At 37.9% G+C, this 25073-nt stretch overlaps 1 protein-coding gene across 6 annotated transcripts; it reads right to left on the bottom strand.

Moving 5' to 3' along the window:
- Positions 1-375: 375 nt before the first annotated feature.
- Positions 376-23075, bottom strand: USP8 (ubiquitin specific peptidase 8). Of its 6 annotated transcripts, XM_072870162.1 has the most exons (21): positions 22917-23062; positions 19407-19485; positions 17229-17399; positions 16416-16560; positions 15837-15922; positions 13065-13209; positions 12384-12441; positions 11500-11659; positions 11065-11227; positions 9748-9892; positions 9323-9543; positions 7610-8206; positions 6225-6314; positions 5532-5612; positions 4871-5133; positions 4056-4268; positions 3318-3528; positions 2745-2981; positions 2068-2210; positions 1551-1683; positions 378-1326 (listed from the first exon to the last, which is right to left on the bottom strand). In XM_072870162.1, the coding sequence occupies exons 3-21, from the start codon at positions 17330-17332 to the stop codon at positions 1141-1143; spliced, it is 3381 nt and encodes a 1126-aa protein (XP_072726263.1). In that variant the 5' UTR covers positions 17333-17399; positions 19407-19485; positions 22917-23062; the 3' UTR covers positions 378-1140. The 6 variants fall into 6 exon arrangements, with proteins under 6 accessions (XP_072726268.1, XP_072726263.1, XP_072726262.1 ...); XM_072870161.1 differs by lacking the exon at positions 19407-19485 and having other exon boundaries at positions 22917-23075; XM_072870165.1 differs by lacking the exon at positions 19407-19485 and having other exon boundaries at positions 11500-11641; positions 22917-23075.
- Positions 23076-25073: the final 1998 nt, after the last annotated feature.

The following is a 25073-nucleotide window of genomic DNA, read 5'->3' as shown; positions in this document are numbered from 1 at the left end:
TCTAGTACTGTCATGTTTGTCCCTCTAGCGCTGCAAATTCAGTTGCAGCTTGTAAGCTTCTGGGAAACAATCAAACCTGGTCTTAATTCCGTCAGCAAGACCCACACATATAGACAGATAAAAGCTCAGAATGTAGGATTTAAGATTTTTGAATGCCAGCCTCATCAGAGAGGGAAAACTAACCCAAATCCAGAGCAGGGAAATGCACAAGATGCAACTAAAATAGTTTCTAAACTAATCAGTTCCACACAAAGTAGTATTTTTTCATCTGAAGAATCTTTAAACTGTGTGAATATGATGCAGACTGTCATTACGTAGAATCCTAACCATTACACAACTAGTCGAGAATGAAAACACCAAACCCAAACATACATTTAACAGGATATATTTTGAAATCATTTCTTCATTAAGGTTTTTAATGCATGTGTACATGAAAATTTATATTAAAAAATTAAAAAGGAAAATCTTGTTTGTTTAGAATAACTCTGAAGTGCACAAATATTGACAAAAGCTAACAGAAAAAAAAATACAGCTCTGCTTTTTTATTAAGTAGTGTTGCAATTAACTTAGAGGTGGCAGATAAATGCAATCCTCTGAGTTTTAGAGATTCTCACAAAAAGGACAACATTATTATATACATAATTCTGATGTGCAAGTATGCAATCAATATGTACACTTACATTCCTAACTGTTTACATCATTCTAGAGTATTCACAGTAGAATCAAGCTTAAGGTTAGAAATGTGAAAAGGCCATAACAGTGAAAGAAAAAAATAAAAATCAAGATATGCCTTGGGATTTTAAGACATTTTAAACTACTTGTTAATAGATTTCAGATGACTAAGCTAGGATTTAATTTTGGAGCAGACTAAAAATATAGTTGTTTTTTAAATAAATGGTAATGCAGGTATGCTTTTTAAATGGTTTCACAGATGGCAGTATTACCACAAGCATTATTAATCAGTCTTCTGATTTTTAAGCACTAGTACTGACCAGAAAGAGCTTGCTTGCAGAAAAGCTGCTGCAACCATCCCCGAATCTGTAAGTGACTATGGTTGTCACAGTTTTGCATACTTATATGCATTCCCATACCTACTTTGCTCTTATAAAAAGAAAACCAGTTTTCTTAACCCACACTACTTTATGTGGCCATATCCACTGCTCGCTGTTCATAAGAAGTGTAAAAGAGAATATATGCAGCTGAGGATTTCACAGATGATGCGGAGATCTCAGATACTTCATGGTCATCAAACTTAAACCAGCGTTGTTTTGAAGCATTTTTGCAGTAGGCTGTATAGTGCCCTCCATCCAACCCGCCATAATGATTCTGTAAACATAAGAAAATAAAATAATTAATAGCCTTGAAAGCTGCCATTTCTTCCTTGGTTAGGGAAAGAAACTAGAATGTGAGATTTTTACTAAATACCAATCATTCGTTTTAGAATACAACTTACTCTGCAACCAGGTAGGCAGCCTGGAAACAGGTGAATCACACAGGCTAACCCTGGCATAAGGACCAGCTGAACTTTGAAACGTGACATGGTTACTTACTGATACTGAAAACAGATTGTATCTCTTCAAGTTATTCTTTGGACCAATAACATACTGTGAAAGGTCAAGAGTTTCCAATGGGAAATCTACAGAAGTTTGAAGCTTTTGCTTCCATCTTCCATCATAGGAAAATCTAGAGAATTAAAAAGCATCATTAAAAGTTACAGGTTGTTCACAGGCTATTGAAGAATATTAAGCGTGTTTGTTTTCCCTGTTTTTAACCAGGACATGATCTCAACTAAAGCATTTGACCCCCAATTCTGTTAACGCTTGCACGTGTGTTTCTTAGCACAAATGAAAAAAGATAACTTGGTAAAAGTGCTTCGTGAACTGCAGCCTAATAAAAGGCATCAGATGAGAATAAAAGTCTTGCAACATTACAACTTGAAATACATCCACAACTTTCTCCAATTAATAATCGTTAGCTATTGCACTGGAACAATCAATCTCCATCAACGCCTGGTCACTTCATCCTAATTAATTTTCACCGATCTTCACCGATCACCATTTCTCTTACCGTTTCAAGTGCACAAGAAGAACAGGTGGTAATTTCCAAATTTCTATTTTTTTCAAAGAATCCCTCCGAGTTTTGCAATGGCTACAGTAAAATCTATTGTTATCAGTGAGCTTCTCCTCTTTGGAGAACAACCTAAGGCATTCCTAAAACAAAATACAAACACAGATTGTGAAGGTCAGGTGTTTATGAAAGTGTAGCAAAAACGTTTGTCTCCTGTTTGGTTGTTAACCTGCATCAATTATCTGCGTGCTATGTTTCACAAAGATGAGGAAAAGTGAGTTAAATCCATGTGTGGAAGTAAATTTTACCGTGTATATTAATTAGCTGCAAGTCCTTCAAAATATACCTACAATATTTTGTTTAAAAACACAAAGTATTCACACTATGACCTGCAAAAACAAATACTATACATGTCTTTTCTGCTACTGCAGCTTAAATATTTCCATCCTGCTTGTATTTTAAAACTTTTAAGGAATGACCTATTTTTTTTAAACTTTAGAAGAATTAAAAAATAATGAAGACTCAGATCTGTTCATGTTTCAGGTTAGCGTAAATTAAGCTGGAATATTGACCAACCCCTTCAACAAGCAGAGCTTGCTTAGCAGAAGCATCATCATAACGAAGTCACAGAGAACTGTTTTTACTTCAAGAACTGTTTCTCTCTCGTGCCAGCGTACCTGCAGCGTACATTTACTAGTAGATGCAAGTGGTAATGACAAATACATGAAAGCCTCAAAGGTCCGGGACTTCTTGTGACATGTAAGACACTGCACTGTAGATTTGAACTGGCCTTGAAAGAGTGCCACAATAATGGATTCATTGAGCTGCTTGTGTTTGTGCCAGGCCAGTTCTGCTGCTCTGAAGTCATCAAGATGATCATTGTTTTCTTCCTTGTATCTTTTCCTGTTGTCAGCCTGGATAACAGAAGTTTAAATACCATAGCCATATATTAACATATATAAAAACAGAAAGTCTCATCTATAGGCAAGCATACTATTGAGTATTTGCAAGAATATTTAAACATGTCAGTGTAGCCATCCATTTCTTACCTGGTTAGGCTTCTTCCATTACTCCCTTTAGTACCTTATGCTGTTTCAAAATAACCTCCTACTTTAATTCTGAATACTAGCATTTCCTTCTATACAAGGTTCCAGTAACATAATCTTCTTATGAAATAAGAGGGTCTTTTAAAAATTTATTTCTCTTGATCATCGGACAGACGTATAATTTGTTATAAATGTATTGCTTACTTTATTTAGGTCTTCATGCAAGCCATCCATTAGAAAGAGAAGCAATTCTTGGGAGTCCTGTTGGCTATATCCTGCAAATTGGTCATTAATCTTCCCAATTGTAATTTTAAAGTCCTTTGGACTGATATATTTATACTGTCCTGTCCATAAAGCTTTCATTATTACACCAAACTCTTCAGCCACTTCACCTTTATGCCCCAGGAAATTTGACCTATACAATTAAACAGACCAAAAAAAAAAAAAAAAAGTGAGCCATTCAAATAACTTTTTAAAAAAATATTATTATTAATTCAAGATGTTATCCCAATTTCAAAGTAATTTCTTTAGACCAAGAAAAACTGACTGTTAGACTGAGTTAAGTTTTTTGTCTACTTTGGCACTGTAATTTGGTTCCATATTCAAGACTGGGCTGATGGAAGGTACTGCTGTTTCCAGCTTGTTTTGTGAACTGCTATTTAAATATTCTGTTTGGCTTTAGGAGACTCTAGTACACTTATATTTATGAATATGGTAAGCACAATTTAATTAAGACTGTCCAGTAAAACCTATTTTGTGACATACACATTAATTTTGAAAATGTCAAGACACTTAGAAGTTAGCATTTGTCTCCTACTTAAAAAAACCAAAGACCCCCGGCCCCCTTAACCCCACTAAGTGAATTTTTTTGAATTATCAATTGTAAAGGCAGATTTTTTTCCTTCAATTATAAATTAAAGGATGAGAATAAGAGATTGTTACCTGTTAATATCATCTTGATACAAGTTTCTGTTAAAATAATCAGCCAGGTGAGGTGCATTGCACAGACACTGTAATATGGAATTCATATAGCAAGTGTTCCCTAGATTACGAAGTCCTGTAAGAGCTGGTCCCGATCCCCCAAACACAGGATTAAGATTCCGAATTTGTGATGCAGAGAGTCTTGAAATTTCTGCTTTAGTGTAACAGACTGGTCTGTAAGGAAGGAATTATTTCTTAGCAGTCTCGGACGTGACAAGGCTGTACACATAAGCCAACAGAACCGCCTTCCCTCACAGGGAATGAAATATCCTGGCACAAGAAGTCACCAAATACCATCATTGAAGGTATTCAAGACCAGTCAATGCAACAGTGAGAAAGCCATATACACTGGCCTATAATGAGGCTGACTTATAGGCTCCATCAGTTGGGTTTTTTTGTTTGTTTGTTTGTTTTTAAATTCACAGACGAAGAATTAGCTAATGATTTAACCCAGTTTAAAAACTGAAAACTGCATTTCACAAGCTGTCAGAAGACTGGTATTTAATATGTTAACACAAATACCACCACTTAAAAAGCAACTATTGTCCAATTACACTGTGATCTCTGAAATTCATGTTAATACATAACAATTACATTAATTCTCAAAAGATAACTGCCCTATACATTGAACTTTCAGCAATGAAATTTAAGTCTATCACTCTTGCATCCTTTCAAACCTACTTAGAAAATATTAATGAATTTCAGTTGGTTAAACACAAAGAAAGTCCTCTATGCCATCATATTGCATGAGCTGTGGTATAACTTATTGAACATACTTATTGTCACGATTGACTGCAGGAGTTACAGGAATTCTTTTCTTCTCTTCCTCCTGAATGGCTTGGGTTATATCTGGGGAAGAGTAGGAGCGCTTCAGTTTGGAGTGTTCTCTTTCTCGTTCAACAGTCACCTGTGGCTTGGGTTTATGAGTTGGAGGGGTTGATGGAGGAGTGGATGAAGGAGCCATTTCTGGTGGATACATATGAACAGTATTTGTTGGCGAGTGATAGTAACGAAAGGTTCCAGTGATTGGATCCAGAAACTTGAGGAAAAAAAACAAATTGTTTCAAAAACAAGTAAAAATCCATAATTAACTTACTTACCTATTTTTAAACTACTGTAAGAACAGCTCATGAGTTTTTCAAACGTTGAGATGTTAACAGTTGTGATTGGCCTCAATACTTAATGGATTAAATTTATTGGAAGGCACCACTTTCACCAAAATACATATTAAACAGCAACTGCTCAGTACCAGAAACATCAGATGATCGCTCCTAGTTTCATTACAAATAGTGTTAAAATTCAGAAAATAACTGTGTGGAAGTTGAAGGGGGGGCAAGGGGGGATATCAAATGATCTAACTTAGAAGTAAGACACAATTGAAATGCATTACAAAACTGCACAAGGCAACTTGATTATAACATCAGAATAGAAAGTTACCTTTGCCCAACCTGCAGGCAGTCCTGGTATTATCCTTCCCATTTCTTCACTTCGTGCTCTGATTAATGGCTCCCGCTGAGACTAATAAATAAACGGAAATGTAAGGTATGTATAGTTACTTATGCAGAGCAGCAAGCTGCCTGTGACTTTCCCTATATAGTTACATGATTTAATGCAAAACAGTTCAAGAAGAAATCCTTGATTATAGCTGGAAATACAATTTACTGTAATAGTAATATAGTACTACTATTTTGTATCACTCAATCTAAACAAAACCCATTTGTTGACATGCTCCAAAAAGAAGGACAAATCAGTCTCACAAAAGTCTGACTACTCAATTTCTTCCCTAAAGAAGCTACTTTATTAGGAATATGTGCTTCTGTTAAACACGTACAGATGATCTTTTCTCCCTTTCAAAGCGGTATGCAAAGGAGTATGTGTGAGATGATGAACAAGTGTGGAATGTTTGTTAATGCCATCAGAAACATATGAAGATTTCTAGTGAAAGCTTCAAATATTTTTCAGATGAATATGACAAATGAAAAAAGCAAACAAACAACTGTAAACATGGCATAGTCTTTTCTTAAGATGACGACTTTAAAAACTGAAACGAGGTGGAATTTAACATAATATAATAATCATAAAGCATCTGCACTTGATTGGTTTTGGCTACATACAACACATTGTATTTACTTTAAGTCTTTCAGTATCTTGTTCAGAATCCTCTCTAAGGGGTCCTGGCTTTTGAGCTCCACTGTCTGGTTGTTCTTTAACCCCAGTTTGCTGTAAAAGATTTTGAGAGAAGGTTTTAATTTTCATCTGGAATGTCAGTAAAGAACGCTGATAAAGCAAAATAGGGAAAAAGCAGAGTTATATTTTCTTTTTTGGTTGCTGAACGCATGTGCCACAAGGAAGTGGTTAGAGCAGGTATCTACACATCATGTCTATTCTTCCTAGCCTATCCTACAGGCAATTTGCTGGAATAGCCTTTGTAGCTGAATGTTGTATTATATAAGATAGTCTGTTATGTAGTTTCAGGAGCTCAGAAATAAAGTGCAGAAGGTCCACCTACACTACTTTCCCCCCCCTAAAGCTGTGGGTTTTACAATTTGTTTTTAAATGAAAGACTTTTTTTTTCCCCTTTTACTTCTCACTGTGACAAAGCCTCTCTGTGAAAAAGGCAAACTGTGAAGCCAACATCATGCATTTATTTTATCATGGGCAGTCATTTTGGGATTATGTGGCATTGCTCTGTCAGTCAAACAAAAGCTCAAGAATGACTGTGTTAAGGTTGCCCAGGAAGATTTATTTTGACTTTCTTGTGTATCTGCATTACACAAGCATCAAAGTTTGGTCAAATAACAACTGCAGTTGCAAAGGGAGAGAAAAATATCCTAATGCATGTTCTTGAGAAATGGTTTTAAAGACATCTGCTCCATTATTAACTCAGCTTCACAAATGGCTCCTGTTTCATGACCAGACGATTATTACACTCTCAGAAATTTTGCTTTTTTTTTCAAGAATCTGAGGAAAGAAGGAACTGTGACACCGCCCCCCCCCCAAAGAGCTGGAACTGGACTGTTCTCAGCAAAAATACTAGATTAGGGTATTGCTTTGCTTCCTATGCCAGTCAACAAAATCCTGTTACATCAGCAGCTAGGGGAACTAAAGAGTTTGTTATAATATCATTCTGTCCCTAGCATGTGTTACAACAGTATAATATACAGTACTGGGCTGGTACAAGAGATAAAATGTCACCATGCCTCTATTTTTGAAACAGAGGCTTGCAGCCTACGAATCATCCCTTCTAGCTCCACGTCAGTGGGAAGTTTTATTATCCTATGGGGATTCCATGCTGCCTACCTACAAGCAACAATCGAGGATGTCTTGCAAAAAAAAAAACCAACTAATTATTTGTGTCTTGGTTTTAACTTTCTCCTCTACATTTATCTAAAAATTGCCTAAATAAAAGTCCAATTATGTATTTTAAATTTCTAGATTGATACTAGAGTATGCACTCACAAATCATCCTGAATAATTACTCCACATTTGGCGACGATTTTCTCTTTTTCACTAACCTTGCCTGAAACAGTCACAAAGGTCCGAGATGTATCACTCAGTGCCCGTCTCTGCATTTCTGGTGTTCGGGTTCCCTTTTCTCTTTCTTCCATAGATATTTTGTCAATCTCAACCCTTTTTCCACCAATGTTTTCTAGTTCATTTTTATTTTGCTTTTTTGCTTCTATTGCTTCTTTGCGTGCTCGCTCTTGTTCCTTTTCCTCCTGTTCTCTTTTTATTTGTTCATCCCTCTCCTTCTGTTCTCTGTCCTCTTTAGATTGCTGTAGCTTTTCTTTGTGTTCCTTTTCTTTCTGTTCTTCTTTTGCTTTTTGTTCTTGTTCTTCTTTTTCTCGCCTGAGTCTCTCTTTCTGTTCTTCTTGTTGCCTCTCACGAAGTTCTTTTTCCCGTCTGTTTTTCTCTAACAGAGCAGCAGTTTCTGCATGTATACGACTTTTTTCTTCTTCTGTCAGAATACTCTTTGCATCACGTAATGGCTTTGTGGACCGGTCTGGAACTATTCGTCCATTCTCAACAGGCTGGCTGTCACTGACTGTACTTTCAGATTTTGGTCTGTTATCATCAGGGATTTTTAGTGAAGGCTTTTTAGTACGATCAACCTGTAACACAAAATGTAGAACAACAATTAATTACAGCTATTACTGCTCTATTAGCTAAGCTTTTTCTAAATGAGATTTATAAGCTGAATTCTGCCAGAGAGATAGTGAACTTCCAATTACATTAAATCTGGTAATTCAAATTGCTTGTTAGTAAAAGTAGGTATTCACTTAACTTCCAGATGTGAGATAAGAATCAACAAGCCCTACAGAACCATAAGGACAGCATTAAGCACTGATTACTATAACTCTTTATTTTCAGGCTTTCAAAGGTCAATATTTTAGGGCAATCAGGCAGTCTAATCTGGGCATGGCTCTCTCAATCATGTGACAGAGCATGTGATTAACGCAGATCTGCTTGATGGGAAGAGGTATTTAAGAATGGCTTAAATACCATTCTAGGAGAGCAAGTTGTTTTTGATGCTGAAGTGTAAGTTCTGAAGAAAGAAAAGCTAGTCTAGTTCAGGGAAGAACAGAATAAGGTCTTTTTTACAGTTTAGGGTCCGTTATCTGAAATTTGTATTAAAGGCAGTATCTAGAAGGGTGAAAGTGAAGAGTTTGACTTTAGCCTTGTCTCCTAATGAAAATGTTATTTTAGTACAAGGACTCTACAAAGGTGTCTTTAGAAAGTTTTATCCCCATGAAAGGAAGAAACAAATCTCTATACTCTTACTACTGGGCCAAGAGTGACAAGCCACCTAAATATTTTATTATTTGAAGGAAGATACAGTTGCTGGAAAGCAGACCTTTAGAATAGCCAAGGTAAGCCATGGCCTAACTGCCCTCCCTATATTTCATCATATGTATGTTTTGAGCAGAAAAGTTTGTTTACAGACTTTCTGAATTAATGATCAATTGCTGACCTTCAATTTCTCAGGTGCTCATATCAAAACATTCATGAAAAGCTCTGCAATTATATTAAGTATGTTCAGTTTCATTAAGTTCTATAGATTAGTTATGATGGTTAACAGACCACCAATAGTCTCTGTACCAATATACTTGCATACAAGCCTTAAACAAATACTAAGTATGTTTCTTTGTGGATTTAGGCTTCTGCACATGGTGGGTCTCTAGTAGATTAAGTGTATACTAACTCTGGAAAAAAGAAACACAGCTTACCTCAGGGATACTCCTTGTAATCGATACTGGATTAACTACAAATGTACTGTCAGGTTTTGGAACAGCAGCATCCTGTATGTTTGGTCTATTAAGTGATTTTAGTCTCTCTTCCAAATTATCTCCTGTTTCTTCATTTTCAATCACTTCTGCTGGAGATGGCTTTATAGCAACAACAGGTGGAACAGGAGCTGGCTCTTCCAGAGATGGATACTGAAAATCCACTTTAGGAGGGGGGAGAGGAGGGAAGCATGAGAGAGCTCTTAAAAACACAAAAGCAAAATAACCCCCATGTTCCACCAGACCCCAAAATTTAGGTATGAGATCTAGCCCAGAACAAGGCTATCCCAAATATATTTGAATGAATTAAAGATACATCCAGTAATTATAAACACTTGGGGGGGAGAGGGGTCATCCTTTATACTTACGAGAAACAGTCACTACTTCACTCCTGCTATGCTGGGGTGGAGTTACTTTAGCATTTGTTGTGTACTGGGGAAAACAAAGGAGCCAGTTTTCATAACCTCCTTCTAGAACTAAAGGTTCATTCTGCAGTATAGTTTTGCTTTCCCACTATAAGAAAAAAGTTTGAAATAAAATGATTTAAAAATAGGAAAGAAACTTTTACATCTTAAGTGTTGTTGAAATGTCTGTGTCTAGTCATTACATTAAGAGACAGGTTATTTCTGAGATCTTTAAATAAGAATTAAACAGGCTGCAAAAACCCTTTGGGGAACAGGGATCCTTTTTCCAGTACAGAAAGAAACACTTACTACTACTTCAGGTAACAATCCTCCATGCAGAAAAATATTTTTATTATAATATTTGCTTCAGTTTCTTATCTGATAAGTTTACTGAGTGATTAAGGGCATTGGCTTTAGAAAGCATAACGTTAACTATCTGAAAAACCCTTGAGAGTTCAGGCTCCAGACTGGCCTCCTCCAAAGGTCCTCAGTAGTAGAACATGAACAAGGCACAGAGGTTCCGAGAATATTCTGTAAAGCAATAAACAAGGAGAACTGCCTGAGCTATCTCTGAACCCCAGTCTTGAATGCTTAGGTAACAAAGTTGTGCAGTCTTTCACAAGAGCCACCTATATAAAGGGTAGGGACAACACAGCCATAGCCACAGTTCAGACTTGAAAATGTTGAGCATCTGCTTAATACTGAGTCTATAAGCTCCTTGCACTGATGAAGCTCAAATTTAAATTCATGTTTCTGTAATAGTTATTTTCAATAATGCACAAAAGTTAACCAAGCTCAAAATATTTCTGGGATCTCCTTCAACAAAACTCCTCCATTCTAGAAAGTGCCTGGCTGATAGGACTGCAAAGAAGCTAGCCTTCTTTGGCCTGCCTATGCAGGTGGCTGGCCAGTTCCCATGAATAAGGAATTACAGTTGCTAATACATGAAAGAGGGTGACAATGTTTCTGGCAAACAGTACCAAGTACTTTCCCAAATAACTCTGTCAGCCAAGAACTCTACGTTTGCGCTAGCTGTTGAGGAGGGGAGTTGAATCATTCTGCTGTTTACCTATTTAATAAATTTATACTGTCCTCCACTAGAGCACAAGCATGGGAATGTGAAACTTCAGACTACACTTCTACTGTCAAAATATAGCAGACTCTGACAACTGAACCAAGATGTTTGCCTAAAGTGTCATGAAGTCTTCCATATACTTTGTAATTATAGGTGCTTTAAGACATTCTTATTTATTGAGATGAATTCATATAAAACTTGCCAACCTTAAAAAGTGCCTCTTTCAGGCTCTGAAGAGTTGTTCCTAGCTTTAAGTCTTCAGCAGAACTAGACCAGTCTAGCAGTATAACATAATCAAAGTGTCCTCTCCTCTTCCATGGATCTCTAGAATCCTCTGGGAGTCTAGCTTCAATCCAATTTGCAGTAACTCTGAAATGTATTAACATGCATTTAAACACAAATGTACAAGTAACACTTTGTCCAACAATATATAATCCATATTATGTTTATGTGCTTGAATAAAATAAATATGCTCTGGCTTGAAGTCAGTACATGCAAGAACAGAGCTGTCCAGATATGTCTTGCCCGCTTGCATATATCAGGGTCTCCAAAACTAAGTGTATGAGCTTTAAAAGCATATAATCTTTTTTTGTCAATTTATAAAATCAAATATTTCACTATCATTTAATGTTATTTCATACCCCGGACTGATAGCTTCTTCTGGGACACTGATAGATCTTGGAATACAGGATTCCTGATAATCCTTCAATCTTCGTGCATCCATTATAATCAATTCAATATTTTTGTCCGACATCATTGCAAACAGTTTCTCAGCTGTGACTGCTCCTTGAAATACAGAAGCTATTAGATGCAAAAAGCTACATTATAAATGGAGATAGCTATGACCACATCTGACTGGTGCAATCAAGACTGCAAACAGATGAAACAGAACAGAAGAGTCCCACAAAGTCACAGACACTATAAAATAAACATATTGGCCCTTTTGCTACTACTACTGTAGTGATTAGCACCTGATCTGCTGAATTAGACAATACTGAACACTTCAGTGATAAACTAGTTTTAACCTTTTGTGGTCTCATTTAAATCCAGCTGTATAGGTAAGCATTTGTAAACTACATACTGCAGATGTTCCTCTTCAGTTAAGAACTCTAGAGAACATTTTCACATATTTATTACAGGACCAAAAACCATAAGGTTGGGAGGGGAAAGAAAAAATTTCTTATTTAACTGAGAAAGCTGACACATTTCAGCCTTGCCTAGATTTTTTTCTTACCAGTTGAGGAGACATTTTTCCTTCTACTTTGACCACTCTAAGGCTAGTTCAGCTTTAGTTATTAAACTGTTGAAAAACTAAGTACAGGTTTCTAAGTTCAAGAGAAGTGATGAAGGCTGCAATACAGAGCTTAATTACTAAGTTGCTGTTACTGAAATGCAGGATACTAGAATTTCATCAAAATACTCTGACTGTGAAATAACTCCTTAAAAGAACTGCAACTGCTTAAGTGATAGGTGCATAGGTATATGGAGACCTTTTTCACATCTGTGTGAACATTGCATCTCTTACCACTCAGACTGTCAGACTGATCCTTTCTTTCCAGTGAATGCTTCCTCTCACCATTAATCTGTGTTGTAAGGAAAAAAAGTTAGTTTAATATCTAATACTCAGAACAAAGGTGGCCAACAGACACTGACTCTCATAGAGCTTGAAGGAAATTGGTCGGACTGTAAGCTACAGGAAGAAACCTAGAAAAAGGAAGTTTCTTCTAAAGATGTGTTGACAGATGTACTAAAAAGAAACCAAAGTTGCTGCTCTGCCTAGACAGAAACCAGTTTAAAAAGGCAATACAACCTAGGACAGCATTATCTCCTGGATGAAATTTGTAAAGCATTTATAGAGAAATTAGTTTCTTTCCACTCCATTGCAGAAAAGTCAGCTCTCTCCTAAAGAGGAGATGTTATCAATAACATCAGCTTATTACCATTCCCTTGGGTTTCTTACACTAGCTAGTTCTACTACAAAATAGAATTTGACTCTACAAAAAAACCTAGTCTATCTTATGCAAGACTTGGAGGTTGGTAGGACTCAACATCTTCCAAAGAAATGTCAAAGAAGGGTTATGGGGAGTGTAAACTAATCTTAAAAAACATGATTCTGAACTGGAAATAGCTACTAGGAGAGATCAAATGCTAGATTACAACTATATGTTTAGACTGAATTAGAGAGTTTGTAAACATCTTCAATTACCCTTTGGCTTTTTGCTTTGGAATCCACAGCACTTTCTGATGAGCTTCTGGCTGAACTCTTTCCATCATCTTTTAGTTCTTGCTTTTTCTGCAGCTCTTGTCTGTCCCTCTCTTCAAGTTTTTTCCGAACTTCAGCTTCCTCATATCTATTGGAGAAAAAAAAGCACCTTTTTTCAATATTGCATTATTGGTTATCCTTGGATAATTAACATCAGAATCATCAAGTCGTCAGGAAGAAAAAGAGAAAGTATTTAAGTTTTAAAAAAAAGTTAAAGTATTGTCAATTTTTGTATTTCCAACAAACCCCATTTTCCTCCATGACTGCATGACATTATTTCTCCCACTCTTGGGTTGGTTTTCTTACTCCAAAATCCTGTTTTGGGTCCTATTTCATAGCCACTGCTCTTAAGGCTAACTATTTTTTTCTCTAAACCTGGGGTCATGCTTAGCTATGTGATAGATCTTTCATTTCACAGAGGAAAGAGTAAGTATTGGTGACTTACAGGTGAACTTCAATATATTATAACAATCATCCGAGGTATTTTATTTGGTTTTGCAACAGAGCTAACAACAGCTAGAAGTAAGTTGGCTCAGTTATCTAAATTTCCTTTTTCTGAGAAGTCAGATGAGAACTACTTATACGGTAGCAGTCACCTTCAGGATATAAGGTGACTTTATAATACTGTTATGTCCTCACTTGTGTCCCTGCTGTTTGTTTCAAACACTAGGAGCTTTGGTGGACCTAGGTCTTGAATACAGCTGTCCTTTTCATACAGCCTTAGACCTTAAAATTAACCTCCCAGCCTTTTGCCACTGTAAGGACAGTCACAATATTGTAAACTACTGGCCTCCAAACTACAGCTTTTAGATCACCAACTGCAGGTTTGTATAGTTATATCACTGTTAAATGGCATTCTATTATATTTCATATAACTGAGCAGCATTCTATTATATTTAATATAACTGAGAAGCTTAAGGGTTACTAGTGATCCATTAAAAAAAGAATGTTTTGAACTAACAATTTTGACTGAACCAAGCAGTGAAACATGAATGCTGAACTGTATTAGTAATTGCTCATTTTAATCAGATGTTGCCTAACCAGGATTAAAATGACAACGATACAGCTGTATTTCATATCAAGAGTACTGTGTTAATAAACTAGATCATTAAATCAAATTCTGCCTCAAAGTCTACTCCACTAATTGGCCACTAATAGGAAGGAGGCTGCAAGCCTGTAATTTTATTTAAACAGGCTTCTTGATTTGGCAAAGGCATCATAAGTTAGAACAGAGCATTTTGTTCTTGTTTGGAGTTAACAGCACTAAAGCATACTTCCAATTTTAATTTATTTCAGTCAATATGGAATATTTATCTATCAATTTCCTATTTATGCCTTTGAAGCACACAGCAGGTCATTCATGTAGGTATTCCCACTCCTATACAAATGATGTTTCAGCAGCTCCACTTTTAGTTAACAATTAGCATTTAAACTATTTGCTGGCCTACTGCCTGGAGAAGAAATTATACAAATAATTTCCCTGAAACCACTTCTGTAGTTACACAGGAGTCATGTTTCATTTGTATTCCTTTTAAATATATATACATTTTGCCCAGAGTAGTTGAAAGTTATTAATTGTGTCAGCTTTTAAAACTGTTCCTTTCATAAAAAGACACAAGTTACTAAACAGTAAGTCTCTAAATTTTGGTTTTCTATAACTCTATCAGTGTTTATTCTTACAGTGAATTTGTAGCTCTGTTGAATTGTAAGACTCTGAACTAAAAATAAGGAAAACCTAAAGATTGTTTCATGCATAGTATCATGAGACATCTTTGGAAGGTCTCTTTTCATATACGTGTAACTAGACTCTTATTTCCTTGTTCACCTTAACTAACTTCATGGATTAAGCACTTGAAGGGTGGTTTCACAATAATACTTGTGGGGGTGCATGGGAAGGGAAATGTGCCTAGCTGAAGGGAAAGAGTTAAAAGGGTGAGAAAGGGGCAAGAAAGATAGTCCCTAAGGATGTGAGAGGCAGGTAAGGCTGGAAGCAAGACGTACTGCACCAAATATCACCTAAAGATAGATTCTACCTTACAACTTCTTATCAACACAATTTCATGGCTTATGGCACAAAGACATGTAACTTGACAGTTGTAAATGAGCTACCCAAAAGCCTGTTAGCATCAGCATCAGCTCAGTTACATACTTGCCAGTATGTAACAGTTTTGCCAAACTGTGCATTTCCACATACATGTTTGTACATGGCAGAGGTAGAGAAAAGGTGTAGCAGCTAGCGAAAGAATTAAAAAGGTGTTTTGTTAATGTAAACTAAATCCACATTAGGAGGACTTTTTAACATATGTAAATATTAGGAACATTCATTAGTATATTTGGTTTCAGATGACCTTATGATGAAAAAGGGTAAGGAGGGAAATAGCTCTTGATCATCTCTAGTGTATATATAGTTTATATCTTGTGGTTTCTTTTTATTAATCATTAAACAAAAATAGGAGACAATATCAACAAATCATCGTTACCAAGAATTAAGAGACAATGTATACAGTGGCAAGTTATTAGAGTATGTGATGATGAAAATTATCTCTAGTAACAGACTTTTGTGGATAAACAATTTAAGCTCTCAAGGGCTTTGGGTATCTAAGGTCTACTCAAGTGCAATCCCTTACTACTAAATAGCATGAAAACCTGCAATTGCACATGTACAGGCTTCAGGTATAATGAACAATATTTTATCTATTAACTGTATTCACGTACCTGAGTTTAAGGCTGTCTGAGAGTCTTTCGGCTTCTTCAATAGCTTTTTTTAAATTTGTAGGTCCAAGAATTGAATGAAAATAATCCTAAAATTGCAAGCATCACCCCACATATTAATAGTACAGCTTAATAATGCCTACTTCTGTGCTTATTAAGAGCTGCTAATGTACAGAGAATTGGTATTATAATGATATTAATGCCAACAAAAGGAACTGTTTTGAATCAAAATATTTTCCTCTCAAACATGAGTCTGTAAATAAAATTGTTCTATAGCACTAATAAATAAACGCTAGCCAAGGCAATTGCACCAAAAAAAGTTTGCATGGGAAAGATGACAGGAATACCTTTCCCTGAAAAAATATTCACAGATCTGACAATTTATATACCTTATGTGTATTAAAAGCAAACTGTAAAAGAAATTAACAATAGACTTGTCAAAAATAGGAAGGAAAAAATATCATCGTAAGTGAGACAGTTTACTTAATACCAGTGTAATGCTTTGAATGTGCATTAGTGTAATTCTCTGTACTTCTAATACTTCTACCAATGCTGAAGAGATCAGTCAGAAAGCTTTTATACCTGTTGCTGCTTAAAATCAGGTCTCTTTTTAATAAAGTTATAAACAGTCACATATTTCATATATAGGATGTAAGCTTTTTCTTCATCTCGGTCCAATCTGCTTTCCTCTGCTGCCTTGAAAATCTTAAGGGCACTCTGCACATAACTGAAATCAAAGAAGAGGAGTAAAGCACGTGATTGTTTTCTTGTCCCCAAACACCTTTTCATTACAATATGCCATTTTAAGTGTTCACAGCCTCTGCCCATATATTAAGCGTTTGATTTTACCAGCTTAATATAAGGTTTTCATTAAATATGAATTACAATCATGCTCCTCCAAATAATGTTTCTCTTTGCTAGTCTGTTTATTTAAAATATTCCATAATTAAATAGCATACTGAGATATGGAAAAAAGTACTTTTCCCTTCTAAAAAACTTTTTTTTGAGGAAAATCTAATTCATAGCAAGACAAAATGAAAGCGTTGATTGTCTAAAAATGCTAGAGGCAAAATTTTCTATTCATACATTTGCTAAACTTTCTATCTTTTTTAAGAATTTGCATTTATGTAGCCTTTTCTCAAAGTAAGAAACTTTCATGGATGTCATGCTCTGTCCAAGTCATGTTTTGGCAGTATGTGAAGTTACCTTCTGTAGGCAGTAAGCATATCTGACGTGATAGTTGAGAGATATATACATAAGACTAACCAAAGATTTTATATCTAACAGAAATAATTGAGGAAATTTAGATCCACAACATAGTTGTTTTGGAACCTGCTCAGCAGAGTAGCACTAACACTTCTAATATTAATCCAAAATAAATTAAAATATATATACCTCTTTGTACTTGTCTTTTCAGGTTTTATTTCTGTCTTCTTGTTGAGATCTTTCAATGAGGTGCAGAGATATAGCTCCTTAGGTACAGATGCCACAGCAGGCATGTTAATGTTGTTAGTTATGTCCCTTCTAGGATGGTACAGCTTCTTAGAAGTCTCTATCAATATTTTTCTAGGGGGGCAGGAAAAAAAGTAGGGAGAGCCCAATTATATTCCAATGACTCTTAATACAGTTATAGTTACCTGTATGGGGTTATTACCTAATCTATCTCACTTTATGTGAATTAGCACTAGTATAAAACAATCTGGAACTTATGCAGTTAAAGATTAAGCTATAATGAAAAATTCTAAATGTAATTTAATTGTAGGTAATGAATTGGAGCTCTAGTACCTGATCTGGTCCACTACAATCTGGCAAAATGTTAGTATACTACTACAGCATCAGTACTTATCGATACACCTATGTCTTTGATATTAATCTATATTACTACTATTAAAACAGAATTACTTACAGAAAGATACATATATTTAAAGCAAAAAGAAAAAATCTGTCACTTATTCTAGGCAATTATTTGTAATACAAGCATAAAAATAAAGCATTTCCAGAAGTCAAAGAAAATATCTTTGACAGAAGTTAGAAGTTAATAATATAGCTGCTTAAACTGCAACTATTTAAACATTAATTATCCATAAGGGTCCTCCTGTATCAGTTCTAAGTATTACTGATGCAAACAGTGGTGGAACAGTTAACAGTATAAATTAATCCTCCCAAAGTGACAGAATTATTTGAAACCACTCTAGGTAATTTATCAAGAATGTTAGCAATACATTGCTAACAGAAGAATAAGAAAATAATAAGAAAAGAAATGCTGACCTAAGAATGCTCAAAATCATCATATCCAGCAAACTTACTCAACTATAACACCAGTAAGTATATTCTGAAAAATTAGCTGACTTCTCTGTACTCTGAAATTAGTAATTGATAATTATTTTATCACCCTTAGCACAAACCTCTGCAAATACACACTACACCCATGGAAATGTGGTTGCTACTGCTAGTCAATTTGAAACTTCTTGGACATACGGTAGGTCTTAAACTCCTTGGTATTGTTGTCTTTCTGCTTTCATTTGGAAGTGCTCTCCAGGTAGCCATGAAATAGTTAAGCAGAGTTTCACCAGAAGGGACTATTACATCATCTCATCTAACATTCTGCATAGAGCAGTCCATTAAGTCTCATACAGATAGTCTAACTAAAAATCTTTGAATCTAATACATGGTAAGCTATTTTAGCCCTTGAGGGTGGCAGGGGAGGAACTGAGCTCCCTCTCAAGTGGTGAGACATTAAGGTACTAGCAATACCAAAGAAATTAAGGAAAACTAATTAGAAAATGCATGCTCAAATGATAGCAGCAAATAAATTATTTCCTACTAGTGAAAGCCCACGTGGCCTTTAACAAGAGGAAGGTAGGGCATTTCCCTTCCACCCTCAAGGTGATGATCAGCATGACAAGTGTGACCAAAAAATCATCAGCCAGTGACCTCAGAGTGAAGTTTCACAGAACTGAATTGATCTGTAGCTGACTGCCACCAAATGAGGTGGTCCTGATTTCCCTCCCTCTTTCTCATGCTGGCATGGTAGTTGTCCAATGTCTTATTGAGCCAATTCAGCTTGCTGAAGAGGCAGAATGGCTACACATCTTGTGCAAGGAGAGCAGTCGACATGCACAGCTAAAAATGAGAAGCCAAGATGGGAATGTGATCCCTTCCCATGGCACATTAACTGTTATTCTTTGAGATATCACCGCATATATAGTATGACTAGGTTGACTGTTCTTGGTCTAGGAACTGCTTACCAAATAAAGACACTAACGTTAATCCAAACCTTTGATAAGTTCATGTTGGAAACAAATGCAAAAATAAGATAAGATACATGTCTAATGATGATTCTTTGGTTTAAGGTCTGGAATGCCAGGGTCAGACTAAACAATATCCAGCTAGGTAACTTACTGCTTAAACACAGATGCTGTACTTGCCAATTTTTGAATTACATAGCACCTTTTCAAAGTTAATAAACTTGTCAAAAATCCTTCCTAGAATTATCTGAAAATCAGGCTCCTAAGGAAGTAAAAGTCCTCAAATACTAATTTTAATACATAAAATTAATAATATATCCCATACCCCACTCATCTTAAAACATTGTCTTCCCCATATAAGGTGTCTTATGTTCAACTTTAATTTTCAGGGAGATATTTAGCTGCTGAAAACAAGGCAGAAAATTCATTAGAAGAACTGCATTCAGTAGAAACAAAACAAAGCACAGACACACCACCTGCCCCAAAGTTAACGGACCTTTCCAATCTAAAAGCTTTTTTCCCTAAAACAAATACATACTTTTTACAACTTCACAGAATTACACAGAAAGGCTTCACTCTTATTAACATTTTAGCATTGCTTGTCTAATCCTACCGTCAGAGCATGTCTTTACCTGGCTTTTTTTTCCCCCCCATTGGAACTGTAAATAGACTTTTTCTTTGAAGCTAAGTCCTTTCCAAATATATCTTCAATGTTTGCTCTATTATGTAACCAGTATTTTCTTAATCTTAAGTGGCAGCATTTGGTTATGTTCTGACAGAATATTGTAACTAAATATGTCATCTGAAAAAGATATGAATATAACATTACTGTGTCTGTGCGCATGCGAGGAAAAAACCCAAGATTATGTGGAAGATGAACCATTTAATGGAAGGCTAAAGATGCTAGTAAATTCTCAAGTGTTGCTGACACCTTGATACTGGCAGTTCTTCAGAACCTCATCTATACAACTGTAGCACTAGCGGATAAAAGCCAAATCTGAGTTTTGGCCCAAAATGAAAATTGGCTTTCCATGTTTTTCTGTTGTGGTTAGTAAGTTATAACTGCAGGTCTTCAAATTGCCAGACAAGTTCAATACTGAACGTACTTTTATTTCCTGATCTGAAGAAATTTCTATGCCTTTTTTCAAAACATGAGCTACTAACCACAGTATCTGATGAGTGAGGTATTATTCTTTGACCTCCCACAGCACCATAATTCATACAATATGCTGCAGTAAAATGAGTAAGGATGGATTAGGAATAACATTTTCAAAAAAAAAAAAATCAAATTCTCAACAGCCTATTTAAGAGTTACATACAGCATATCAGAAGTTAATATGAGATTTCAGTTGCAGTTTCTAATTCATTCTTCTACACAGAACTTTAACTATGGAACTATAACTAGCACTTTCAGTTTTATGCAGCAAAAGTCCCATAACTGTAACCTACAGGCTGACCACTAGTTGCCAGCTGACTGCTCAGAGTCTTGGCTCAGAAGAACCGTTAAAATTCCTTAAGCTTCTACTAAATTTTAAGATGTGCTTGTAACTTGATTTTTCCCTTATACTCAAATGAATGAGGTGTTGTTTTTCCTTCTCTGAGCAGGCTTTGGGAAGACACTGATTTCAGAATCCAAATCAGCTCCTTCATATATAAACATAGTTAGTTGATTATGAACCTAAATTTTTGCAGATATCCGATTCCTAACTGACCTGATCTCAATGGTTTCTCCAGGAAAAAACTGCACAAATAAAGACGTTCAGGAGTAGTTAATATACAGCAGTGAAATGCATGGAGATAGACCAGCTACTGCAAGTTCTGTACAAGGTCTGTATTTGTTTCCACTAGAGGAGCTGCAATGAACTGTACTTTCTTATCAGAATCACATCCATTTTATCAGGATAAACTCTTGCTGCTCCAGGCTGTATTGACTAGATTATGCTCACTTTTGTCAAGCATTTCATTTCCCTCCACACTTACAATCACCATATCAATACAATGGCAACACTGAGGCATCAATGAACCCTTCCAATTATATAGGTGGATCTTTCATACATCTCTAAGGAAGAGAGATCTTCTTTCCCAGCAAGAAAAGAGAACTGGATCATAAAACCATAAATACAAGAGATTGAAGAAGCCATAATAGCTAAATCTATTAGTCAACCCCATGAGGAAGAAGAAACAAACTATTTCAGGTTTGTCCACTTTTTTCTTAAAAATTAAGATCAAATTTGAAACCATGGATCTGTTCTGCCCCCAGCTGAAGTATTATCTCAGGATCATTTCTGATACTTAAGAGTGCTGGAAACCAGTCCAATATCCCCAAAATATAAGGGAAGTCATGCTTGGATGTTTATGGGAATTTAAAATACTTAGAATGGATAGTTTTATGCTGACAGGGAAACATACCTGTTGGTAACAGGTTTTTCAGCATCTAATTATCATGCCTGTTTTACTAAGGATATGAGTAAGCTTTAAGTGGAATGACCATACTAAGAACAACACACAGAAGCAGTTATATTGCAAGCAGCATTCACTAATACAGTCTGAAATAAATTGACATGCTAAGTACTGTGAATCACCAATTCAAGTATGTAGTGAAGTATTATTCACCTACTTATCCTTGTCTCCAAGACTTGACCAAATGAGAAACGAGTTTCTCACAAGCATTAAGTTTCCCAGTTCTCTTAGAATTAAGTTTTACCCTCTGTAGTCTGTACACAAGAGTTGGTTTTGTTACGATTATCAGTATTAATATAGAGATACAGTATTTTAACATGACGGAACTATATAATCAATCAGCATATTTATCTCTGTGAGCCTTCTAGCTTTCTTTCAGGCTCTGGTACTGTTAATACTACAGGCCCTGGTCCTGTAACTTAATGTGGATAGGCTGATTATAACCATTGGGGCTTCTTATAGCAAGGCCATTATGCTCACACAGTACCTAACCTTTTGTCGTTTGCTGGGTACCACCAGTCATCATGGTAGTAACACATTGCGGGTCTGTCTTTGGCCATGTACCATGCTGCAACTACCTGCACTGCCAAGCTTGGGAACCACTCTTTTTGCACAGTGAGAAAATCCTTTCTGACAGTTAGCTCATCCAAGAGTTTAACTGATACTGATGGGGAGGAAAGACACTATAAAGTTAAGTTGCTTTGAAAAAATAAATTGCATTTTATACAGGAATTTTGAACGTTATTCAAAGTAAGAACACAAATAACTTCACTTATTTACACAAATGAAAATCTGTAAAGCGTACGCAAAGAGTTCAGGTGATAAGAAGCCGGGAAGGTGACAGAGAGGCTGAAAACTCATCCAAGTTTTTAACAGGGCGATTAAAAGCCGTGCGGGCCCGGGACCCCGCGGACACGGCCGGGGCTGTGGGAGTCTCCATGACATCGCAGCTCGCCGCCTCTCCCGCTCCGGCCGGAGGAGTGCGCTCTGGGAAGCGCTGCTCTGTGCCACCTTCCTCCGGCCGCTCTCGGGCTCCGGGGCGGCTTCCCCCGACCCCGCTCACGCGTCGCTGCGGGCGGGGGGGATTGCGGGCTGCCCAAGGTCACACCGGCCGCACCGGGGCGGAGGGTTGCCCGCCGGGCCAGGCCCGATTCCCCCCGCGCAGCCCAGCGCGGCGCCCTCCGCAGCCCCTTGAGGGCCGCCTCCACCCCTGCACGGCGGGGCCGGGCCCAGGGCTCCCCTCCAAGGGCGCCCGCCCCCTCGCGCCGCGGCCGGAGGAGGGCGTGAGGCGAGTCCGCCTGCCCTGCAGGCCTCGCTCTCCCGGCGGCCCGGGTGCCGCCTCCGGCCAGCGCGGCGGGCCCGGCTGCGTACTCACCGCCGTGGGGACTCGCTGCCTCAGCCCGCCGGCCTGGGGCAGGCCCATGTCCGAGCGCGGCTGCCGAGAAGACGCTACGCGGCCATGGCTGCTGAGGCGGAACTCGGCGGTGTTCCTCCCTCCCGGGCCTCCGCTCCCCCGCGGGGGCGGGGACTCTCCGCGGCCCTATCCGGGCCGCGGGGCCGGGCTCGGGCTGCGGGGGGCCGCGGCGGGAGCCTGGCGTCCAGCCGCTGTCCTGCGGGGCCTGTGGGGGGCGGGGGGAGCGGCCGGGCCGGGCGGGGACCCGCTCCCGCCGTGGAGTTTCCTCGGAGCCGGGGGTGGCTCTGGGAGTGGTGTGAGGAGGAGAAGGGAGAGGCAGGTCACCTCAGATCAACGCCACCCGCGCTGGCTCCTCAGGGCCAGCCCTGGAGAGGGTTCACAGGGAGCGTGGGGTTACCCGCAGCCCCGTCCCACCGTGGCTGCCACCCGGCGCTCCGCAGGGCCGGGGCTGCCCTGCCGTGCCCTGCCAGCCCCCTGTGGGCCTGGAGCCCCGCCTGGCCTGGCTCCTCGTTTCGTGTCCGGGCGCTTTGTGTTATCGAGGCCAAGCCACTAAAAGCAGGCTCTGAGGTCTGCCACATTTTGTGGGACATCCAGCGTTTGTATGGGGTGTTAAACTGGCCCCTCTGATGCACTGTGAAATCTGGTGTGGGAAGGCGAGACACCTCTCCTTACGAAAATATCCTTTTTTTCTCCTAGAGAAAACTGCATTGTCTGGGGATATTGTAAGTTCAGATCTCATTTTTTGTTGATGGCTGTGTTTTCTGTGCAGCTTGTGTTTCTACAAGCATCATACCTCAGGCATGGCAGGTACGTGCTGACATGCGGGTATAGTCATACTGGGATTTAAAACAGGGGAGAAGGGAGGGGAGAGGGTGGTGCTGAGCCTGTTTCCAGTCAGTTGGTGAGGCAGGTCATGCCATCAAGATCTTACACAAATGGAAAGATGCTCTGTCCTGCCACAGTCCCAGTCTGTCCCCTAACTGTGTCAAGGTGGGGGATTCAATTAAGATACTTTAACCTACTGCTCCATTTTGCCAATGGAAATGTCTTGTGGACTGGAGCAGTTTTCCTTGGCCACTTTGGGAAACAGGAGGTCATGAAGCCAAAATGAGAAAGATGCCTGTCTTCATGTAGCCTTCCAAAATACTACTGATTCATTGTCCAGAAGCTGTAACGATCATAGTACATAGTGGTACAGTAATGTTGGTCGGTATTGGGTGCATGAAAGGCTCAAACAATATCCTCCATCTCTAATTGGCAGTGCATGTAAATGATCAGACATGTAAAAGATTCTGGGAGAAACAAGTACAGCTCTTAAGTCTTGTATATTGTGCAATCAGAGAGGTTAATACCAAAGTAAGTTGATTAACAACATTAAACTGAACTGAATAATATTAATAACACAATACTCTTGTAAGTGCCTTTTTCAGAACTGCTCTATTTGTTTTAGCCAAGATGGGTCATGCCAGAAAGTTAGGACAAGGTGAAAGGAGTAAGTCCACTGATGTCAAGGCTTGGGATCTAAGTGTGCAAATTAATGCTGAGTATCATGCTAGCTGCTCTCCAAACTGGACTCACGACTATCCCTTTTACTGTTTCACTTATATGAAGAAATTGTGTCATAAAATCTTTTGGTCTTACTTGTATGGGCAAACCCCAACCATATATAGAAGAAAGGTGTTGGGGAGGACCTGCCTGTACAATTAGCTTTACCATATTCGAGAACTTGTTAAAACATGCTAATATGTTGATTGCATTATAATATGCTGTGGTGTTGCTTTAGGTTAAAACACATTTTCCTATCAGCACATATGTTACTGTGTAGCAGTATTGAATAAATAAAAAAAGAATTTTAAACAGTAGAAGTCAGTGTGCTTTTTAACAGAACGTATCTGATTATTTAGTTAAGAAAAACTATAAATTATGATATTATAAAGCAGGTTAAAATAAAGGAAAAGAAACCAGGGACTTTACAGATGTGAAATGTGTTTTGACTTGCCTACATCAGACATTAAATGTCTCTCTCTTAAATATACTTTTGGTGAATTCTGTCAAAAACCCCAACATTAGACATGATTATTTTAACGATGGAAGTTGTGATCATAATAATGAAAACTC

Source organism: Ciconia boyciana, chromosome 8, assembly GCF_034638445.1.
Source record: "Ciconia boyciana chromosome 8, ASM3463844v1, whole genome shotgun sequence".
NCBI classification, from domain to species: Eukaryota; Metazoa; Chordata; class Aves; order Ciconiiformes; family Ciconiidae; genus Ciconia; species Ciconia boyciana.
The sequence above is the reverse complement of the archived record's forward strand: the minus strand, read 5'-3'. Positions and strand labels throughout refer to the sequence as shown.

Bases quoted from the DNA above. Each gene is read 5' to 3' on its own strand.
- USP8 (XM_072870161.1), bottom strand. From the start codon at position 17,332: ATGCCTGCTGTGGCATCTGTACCTAAGGAGCTATATCTCTGCACCTCA. The intron at 4,269-4,870 runs GTATGTTCAATA...CCTTCCTTACAG, and splicing joins GCAGTCAATCGTGACAATAA to ACCAGTCTGTTACACTAAAG. The intron at 2,211-2,744 runs GTACGCTGGCAC...ATTTTGTTTTAG, and splicing joins CTAGTAAATGTACGCTGCAG to GAATGCCTTAGGTTGTTCTC.